At 43.4% G+C, this 9,182-nt stretch overlaps 1 protein-coding gene across 1 annotated transcript; it reads right to left on the reverse strand.

Moving 5' to 3' along the window:
- Positions 1–824: 824 nt before the first annotated feature.
- On the reverse strand, positions 825–7,593 carry LOC139229027 (procathepsin L-like). The gene is made up of 6 exons (XM_070860690.1): positions 7,471–7,593; positions 5,733–5,894; positions 4,753–4,974; positions 3,535–3,700; positions 2,964–3,066; positions 825–924 (listed from the first exon to the last, which is right to left on the reverse strand). Exons 1-6 carry the CDS (start codon positions 7,591–7,593, stop codon positions 825–827), a joined length of 876 nt encoding a protein of 291 aa, XP_070716791.1.
- Positions 7,594–9,182: the final 1,589 nt, after the last annotated feature.

Here is a 9,182-nt window from a genome sequence, read left to right on the forward strand (position 1 = left end):
GGCACTATTGGATGAAAATGCAGGGGAGTTCTCCCCAATGTCCTGGCCAATATTTATTGCTCAACCAACATCACAAAATCAGATTATTTGGTCATTAGCACATTGCTTTTTGGTGAAAATGTGAGTGGTTTTGACCAGGTGATTCTAGAAAACTTTCTAGTGAGTCAGTGACTAGAGGGCATAAATTTAAGATCGTCTCCAATAGAACAAAGGCAGAGGCAAGGATAATTAATATTTATTTGTTTGTTTATTTATTTAATTATTATTTCTACGCAGTGAATTGTTAGGACATGAAATGCTCTGCCAGAACCAGTGGTGGAAGCAAAGTACGTAATAATTTTAAAAGGATAGCATTTTCAGAGAGTCAGCACAGGTGAATTGTAAAATTCAATAAAAGGCTATAGACTTGTGGTTCTAAGAAGCGTTCCATTGTACCTATATTGTGTTCCATGCAAACGAAACAACTGTACCCTAACATAGCAAGTCGTAAAGCTTCATTAAGTCATTTTTATTGCTTTTTCTTATGCATGTTATATAATACAATGGAAAGACATCAAAAGTAAAAGATTTTGACATGCAAACATTCAAAGTGCAAGAGGCCATTTCCCAACGGTGACTGGCAACACAGTAAATACATCATGTCATCACTTCACTCAAGAATCCGAATGAAATGTAATATTCATGAGGTGCAGTCACCAGGCGTTCACACTCAGCTACAGAAAAGATTTAGCCCACAGCCCCAGTCAAGCAATGCATTCTAGGCAGTTAAATGTTGGAGTTCTCCAGAATCTGGTTCTCCAGAGTGTTGGTCTTGTCTTTTGAATTCACGCGACTATTGGGTAGTGGCAAAGGTGGGTAATGCCACACATGTTCTTGCCCATAATCATCTTCATGAAACCATCATTACCCCAGCTTTTTCCCCAGCTACAGAAAAAAAACCCAAGAATATTTGTCAATACCCAAAATAGGTCCTGTCACATCGAAAGTAAAGATGTGAAGAGTCATGCATGATTGCTTTGTTATAAAATTGAGACCTGCATATCCGAAAAGTGGTGGAATTCAAATCCCTCCCCATGGACTTGAGCCACCTCTACACCTGTCTCCACTCCATGTCCTACTTCACACTCTCGGCTCATCTGCCTCTCACCTCCTTCGCATCACAGCCTCCAATCTATTAAGTGACACTATCAGCTCTCTTGTCTGACCTTTGGGAATCTGTTCCATAACCTCACTGTTTTGATTTTCCCTTTCCCACTTTCAGTACTTCTTTCTTCAACCACACTTTCAGTCACCTTCTCTAACCCTTCCACGCCAGCTTGGCATCCAATTTCCCTGAAGCATTTGGGAGTATTTTCTATATTAAAGGCTCCATGTAAGTGCAAGTTTCCTCTTTCCAAATGGAAACAAGCCCAACTTCCTTCACTTTTCGTGGTGACAGAAGAACATAAGAACAGAAGAAATAGGAGCAGGAGTAGGCCATTTGGCCCCTCGAGCCTGCTCCGCCATTCAATAAGATCATGACTGATCTGATCATGGACTCAGTTCCACTTCCCTGCCCACTCCCCATAACCCTTTACTCCCTTATCGTTCAAAAATCTGTCTATCTCCGCCTTAAATATATTCAATGACCCAGCCTCCACAGCTCTCTGGAGGAGAGAATTCCATAGATTTACAAACCTCTGAGAGAAGAAATTCTTCCTCATCTCAGCTTTAAATGGGCAGCCCCTTATTCTGAGATTATGTCCTCTAGTTTTAGTTTCCCCTATGAGTGGAAACATCCTCTCTGCATCCACCTTGTCAAGACCGCTCATTATCTTATATGTTTCAATAAGATCACCTCTCATTCTTCTGAATTCCAATGTGTATAGGACCAACCTACTCAACCTATCTTCATAAGTCAACCCCCTCATCTCCGGAATCAGCCTAGTGAACCTTCTCTGAACAGCCTCCAATGCAAGTATATCCTTCCTTAAATACGGAGCCTAAAACTGTACGTAGTACTCTAGTGTGGCCTCACCAATACCCTGTACAGTTGTAGCAGGACTTCTTTGCTTTTATACTTTAATCCCCCTTGCAATAAAGGCCAACATTCCATTTGCCTTCCTGATTACTTGCTGTACCTGCATAATAACTTTTATTATTTCATGCACAAGGACCCCCAGGTCTCTCTGTACTGCAGCACTTTGCAATTTTTCTCCATTTAAATTATAATTTGCTTTTCTATTTTTTCTGCCAAAGTGGATAACCTCACATTTTGCCACATTGTACTCCATCTGCCAAATTTTTTCCCACTCACTTAGCCTGTCTATATCCTTTTGTAGATTTTTTGTGTCCTCCTCACAATTTGCTTTCCCACCCATCTTTGTATCATCAGAAAACTTGGCAACATTATACTCGGTCCCTTCATCCAAGTCATTAATATAAATTGTAAATAGTTGAGGCCCCAGCACTGATCCCTATGGCACCCCACTAGTTACTGTTTACCAATGACCCATTTTTCCCGACTCTCTGTTTTCTGTTAGTTAGCCATGCTAATATATTACCCCCAACCCCTTTTATCTTGTGCAGTAACCTTTTATGTGGCACCTTATCGAATGCCTTCTGAAAATCCAAATACACCACATCCACTGGTTCCACCCTGCTCGTTACATCCTCAAAGACTCCAGCAAATTTGTCAAACATGATTTCCCTTTCATAAAACCATGCTGGCTCTGCTTGATTGAATTATGCTTTTCCAAATGTCCTGCTACTGCTTCCTTAATAACGCATTCCAGCATTTTCCCCACGACAGGTGTTAGGCTAACCGGTCTATAGTTTCCTGCTTTTTGTCTGCCTCCTTTTTTAAATAGGGGCGTTACATTTGCGGTTTTCCAATCCAGATGGGTGCCTTTCACCAGTTCAATTGCTAAAATCTTAGGTGTTCCCACTTGTTTGACTATTCTGCTGCAGTCTGTATCACTTACCTGTTTTTAATGATCCAATATTTTTCTGTAGCCTTATTCACATATCCCACTAATGTCGCAACATGGTTAGGTTTCTGGTTGCAATAAGGATCATCAAAGATATCTGTAAAGGATCTCAGTGTGAGGGCATCATTTCAAGCCCAAATTTCAGAGTTTAAAGGGATGATTAAGAAAAATCAGACAAGTAACATTGTTAACTAACATACATTTTACGCTGAAGTGCTTCTAAAAGGTGCGTTCATTCAATTTTAAATTCATCCAATTGTAAAATTATTTTTTCAAATTTAGAACTTAACTTTCCATTTAAAAAAAAAAATCACATTTACATAGTAACAATATTTAATCTTTTTCCATACCTGGTTGTGTCTGATGGGACAGTGTAGGGGGAGTTTTACTCTGCTTCTTGCAAATGCATTGACTAATGTGCTAACAGTGTGGTTACCTTTATCACAATTTATATCAAATGATTTGCTCCGTCCGAGTGGAGACTGATAAACGGATCTCAGTGCAGTAGATTGCAAGATACGATCTGAACTGCAGAGAATAAAGAGCAGAGTAGAAATGACTTTACCTGTGCCTGTAAACTGCAAGAACGCTTCTGACATGAAAACAGAGACGGAAATTGGTCCATGTTTTGCCACTATCTTCATTATTTCTGCCTCGGTCGTCCGTTTAAGTTCTCCGTAACCAATGAGCGAGCCAACAGAGTCTGCCAAAGTGAATGAGCAATCGCCCTTCTGCAGATTGGAGGGGAAGAGAAGCGTTTAAAAAAAATCAAATTAGCAGGATAATAATCTTACCTGTAAAGGACCTCAGTGTGAAGACATCATTTCAAGACCATTTATTCAATGAGGAGCTGAGCCATGCAGCCCAGGGATGCCCCAAACACGCTCCTTGATCTGCCATCAAGGTAGGAGCAGCAGTAGGAACACTACAGTTGGCCTCAGCACCTCTGGTTTAGGGCGGGGAGCAATAAGTCCAGGTTCCCACTCCTGATCACTATTGAGCGTGGCTATGAAGATCTCCAAAATCAAAGGGCCTACCCACACTCAGAGTCAAGGCTTTAAACATGGTGAATGGTCACTTGAGCAAGTAAGGACTTTCCATTGAGGCTTACTGAGGTAGTATTCCTGCCTCTGAGTGAGAAGGTGCAGGATTTGAACCCCACTTGGTGAGACAATCCCAGTGTGTGGAGATCAGAGCTCCGGCTCTGGATTCTGGGATGATATCCAGTGGGATGTTTGCATCTGGTGAGTGTGGGTGGCACACCGCCTTCCCCTCCACCCCACCCCGGTTATTGCATGGGTTGTGGGAGCCTGTAAAACCCTCTCGCCATATAGCACTAACCACCCTATCGGCTGGTATAAAGATGGTTACGGTCATAGAAGGATTGATCATGTCGAGGACTATCAGACTGTTAACCAGCCTGTGAATCGTTCCACTATTCGCCAAGGGAAGAGTACCAAGAAATAGAAACTGCCACAATCACTGAGTGGGTATTAATGAAATATGATTATAATTCAGAATTGATCACTGAGGGAGCGGTTCTGTTGGGGAAGGACATGGGAAATTCACTGTACCGATACACTATATTAACTAAGATATATCCCTACTGCTTATTTCAGAATGTAATTTATTTGGCACTATACATGAGGATATTCAGCTCCTGTAAACACGGTTTGTTATAGTTAAATGAAGGCTGTGTCTTAAACCAGAATATCTTTCAGAACTGACAACGGATAGTCACGACCCACCATGTGAAATGGGAACAGTCAGACAGTAAGTATACCTTTGCCGTGTAGGGGTACATGCTGCTAGCTTCAATGCCATTGTCCCGTATATATTTATATGCGTGGTGCACCCACCCTGCATTGCACCCTTTATTTTTATAGCTGTGAGCACAGTCCACAAGGTTTTGCTCGCTGAGTGTGATGAGATTATTCGTGTTATTGAACAGTTGTCCTTCCAATGTCGCAGCTGCAGTAAACGCCCAGCAGGAGGCGCAGTGACCCTGATAACAAAGCAGATACATTGAAAATACCAACATATCAAAACTCTTTCTCTGGAATCTTAAGAAAGAAAGACTTGCATTTATATAGTGCCTTTCATAACCACAGGGCGCCCCAAAGGGCTTTGCAGCCAATTAAGTACTTTTAAAGTGTAGTCACTGTTGTAATGTAGGAAAGGTGGCAGCCATTTTGCACACAGCAAGCTCCCACAAACAGCAATATGATAATGACTAGACAATCTGTTTTTCGTGATGTTGACTGAGAGATAAATATTGGCCAGGGTACCGGATATAACTCCCCTGCTCTTCTTTGAAGTAGTGTCATGGGATCTTTTACATCCACCTGAGAAGGCAGATGGGGCCTCGGTTTAACATCTCATCTGAAAGTCAGAACCTTTATCTCTTTAACTGAAAACAAATAGTTTGAAAATATAGAATATTGATTACCTATATGTGAATTTAATTATTCATATATCTGAATGACAAGAACCAATCCAGTAGACACATTCATTGCACACAGTCTGTTCCTCAAAATACTTAATTCTGGCCTACTCCCCTTACCTAGATATCTATACTATATTAACAGTCTTGCACATAGTGTGTACTTCTTGTTTCTCTTAACAATGGAAATCACATCCAACGGGATTGTGCCAGCAGCCTAACACTGACTATTTTTGATGGGTTTTTCAATCAGTTATAGGTGTAAGACGTTAAACTGACATATTGAAGTTGTGAATGAAATTGAGAAAAGTGATGGTCACCTGGTTCTTTACGTCGCTAACATAACCATTGACACGCCAATCCTTCTCATCTGGAATAGAAGTCAGCTCCTCCAGACCAGCATCTGACAGAATCTGGTCCACATATTTGGGCATTTCATTTGAAATCTCCTTACTCAACAATTGCCCGAGCTCCTGGAATATCTGAGGGGAAAGTGATGCACAATCAACAATGTATATTTCTATAAAGTTAAAACAAACCTCTTCAGAGAACCAACATCCATTCTATTAAACTGGTCTCATTATTCAGAGGAATTAGTTGCTCAGATTAAACTAGTTGAGGTTCACAATTTGAGCCCATGAACACACCAATGACCTGCACTGTCCCAGGAGCCACACACTGGGTACTTAGCCAGTCAAGAATTAATATCTATTATGTCCAGTCATAAACATCCAATTCTCTCTCTCACCTGCTCTGCAAATTCATCGCCGGCCAGTTTAAATGTACATTTTCATTCTTTGTCCTGGGCAGCAATTAATCTCTTGTTTTCCACTCATATTTATATAAATAGAATGTATTCTACAGATTAAAATTGAGACCAATTTGCACATTTTGGGGAGGTGGAGATGCACATGGGCTCTTTTGCCCCTTAAAATTGGAAAGGACATTTTAAAATGTTGCTGATATAGAGGCCGAAATTGATGAAGGCCGAGGCCCGCCCAAGTGCTGCCCAAGGGACTGCTGATGGCCGCCGAGAAACCAGGCGATACTTTGCCAGGAAGATTCCGCCCGGCAGCCAAACAACGGCTTACTCCATCAATCTGGGCGGCAGTGGGCGGGAGCTCTCAATCTCGGCGGCAAAGGCTCTTGCCGCCCAAGTGTCACCGAGGATGGAGTCGGGCCCAGGGAGGGTGGAAGACCTGCAAATAAAAATCATAGGAAACAAAAAAAAAACACTGGAACACCTTCAGGTAAGTCTCTGTAAAAAAAACATTTTAAATATTTTCACTAACCTCTTTTTCCCTTATTTGTACCTATCGTCGGGGTTAGAACAGCCTCCACACAACGGTCCTTCCCCCTGCTGGCGCCGACTCCCACCGACTCCCACCGACTCCCACCGACTCCCCCGCCCACACCAATCTGGCATCTCAGCGGGCGGGAGGCCACTTGCACTACTTGGCAGCCAGAGGATGTCAGCGGGCGGTTCCCTGCAGTACTCCCCTCCCGCCCGCTCCAGCCCAAGTGGAAACTGGGAGAGAGAGGAAACCGGAGGCAAAACTCGGCGGCAGTTGGCGGCAGCAGGTGGCAGTGGGCGGTAAGGCCACCAATATCGGGCCCTTAGAATCTTACAGCACAGAAGGAGGCCATTCAGCCCATCGTGCCTGTGCCAGCTCTTTGAAAGAGCTATCCAATTAGTCCCAACCCCCTACTCTTGCCCCATGGTCCTGCAAATTTTCCTTTTCAAGTATATATCCAATTCCATTTTGAAATTTACAATTAATTCTGCTTCCACCACCTTTTCAGGTTGTGTATTCCAGATTACAAGAAGTCGCTGTGCAAAAGAAATTCTCCTAAGTTACCACTGATTCTGTTTCAGAGAACATTCTAAATTTAGAGACGCACCATGACGCAGCATAGGTACAGGCTCTGCTCAACATTACTCCATGACTGGAGCAGATCTAAAACACACTTAGGTATCAAGCTCTGGAACCGCTGTCATGTGGAGCAGAATGAGAAATTTCCTTCTGTACGTTTCTTTTCTGGAGCTGGATTTCTTACCATACGAGAGTGGCCCTTCCCATAAGTTTTCTGCCAGGTTTCCTGATCACCCTGTCTTGTCGGGTCAGCCGAGGCCAGGGAGACAACTGTCATGATGCACGTCACAAAGAGAGAAAGCTCCATGGTGAAGTGTCTAACGGATCAAACTTGAAAAGCTGTGGGCAGTAAAATAAGATGACTATGGAGAGATGATACAAGTCCATAATCTCACATTTTCCTACCCTCGTTATTCAGATACTCTGTTAACAAACCCATATTCTTTAAAAACCTAAACTCCAACAGATGGTGTCACCATGTCACTGCTTCCTCTGTCTTTCAGATTCTTTTCCAGTACGTGATTGCAGCCATTCTGCAGGCTCTACACATTGTTACATGACAGTTCCCACTGGGCAGGATCCCAATCCCTGCTGTCCCATCGAGGAGGAGCTGTACAGCAGTGGGCTGCTTCTCTGCTTAGGGACAGGGGAGAATGGCAGTGTGAGTGGACACAGCCGTCCTTGTACATCTCCTAATGGCAGTCACAGAGTAAAAAGACGACCTGCCGCTCAGCAGGGAAATAATATAATAACAGGGAAAAGAACAAGGAAATTACCGTAAAACAAATTATGGGCCTGAAATAGCAGCGACAATAAAAACTAGTAGGCCCGAGGTTGAATTTTCAACCTATGCTGAGCTAGCTGATCATAGTTGGGCTGCAAATAATTGCAAAGGAAAAGATAATTAAGACATAAATTAAAATAAAAATCAAAAGTGATGTAAAATGGGCTTTTCCTTAATATGCAATCGTTGTAATAACTCCGAAAGGCTTCCCAACAAATGAAAGCAAAGGGCAGGGAGAGGCCAGTTGGTCCATTGAGTCTGTCCCATACTGTCGTGGTGTAACTCAAGCACACCATGGCCCCACCACCAGCCACGCAGTCTCCGAGGAGAGGCAGAAGAACAAAGGAAAAAAATAATTAGGAAAGATTCTGAGAAATTCCTCTCTAACCACTGAGGTTCCAGGAGAACATGGTGACTGGGTTGCACATCCTCCAACACCCACCTATCTTCTGTGCGTAGTTATGTTGGCCAAACGCAGGACCTCGACCAGCTGCCTTTTGACTGCTTACAGTGAGGAATCCGCATTCACCACATGCAATTTGTTCCATAGATCAACAACTCTCTGTGAATAAAATTACCTCCCTGACATCTAACCTAGTACAGGTTGAACCTCCCTTATCCAGAACTCCCCCCTTATCTGGCACCACCCCTCGTCCGGCACCATTCCCGGCCACTGGGTGGCGCATGCACAGAACTCCGACATGAACAAATTGAAGTCCTTCCTCGCTGTCGCCTCCTGCAATCTGCTGGCCTAACCCCGCGATCTAACCCCCCCGATCTCTCTGCCACACTCCTAGCCCCAAGCCAGCCACCACCAATATCCCCTTGCTCAGTACCGTGACCTCCCCTCGTCCGGCAAAATCCCTTAACCAGCACAGGGCAGGTCCCGAAGGTGCCGGATAAGAGAGGTTCAAGCTGTACTGTGCTTACCTAACTCATACCCATGTCCCCTGATCCTCCCTAGCCCATCTAACTCCAATAACGTAGCCACATCGACTGACTCTAATCCTTTCATTGTTTTAAAGAGTATTCGAAATCTGGAACGATTGTTTTGCTGTTACATTTTCAGGGACTGCAGAGTTCGCTGGCCGTGTGAAACCTGAGGGCGGTCT

The sequence above is a fragment of the Pristiophorus japonicus genome, chromosome 18 (assembly GCF_044704955.1).
Source record: "Pristiophorus japonicus isolate sPriJap1 chromosome 18, sPriJap1.hap1, whole genome shotgun sequence".
Lineage (NCBI taxonomy): Eukaryota > Metazoa > Chordata > Chondrichthyes > Pristiophoridae > Pristiophorus > Pristiophorus japonicus.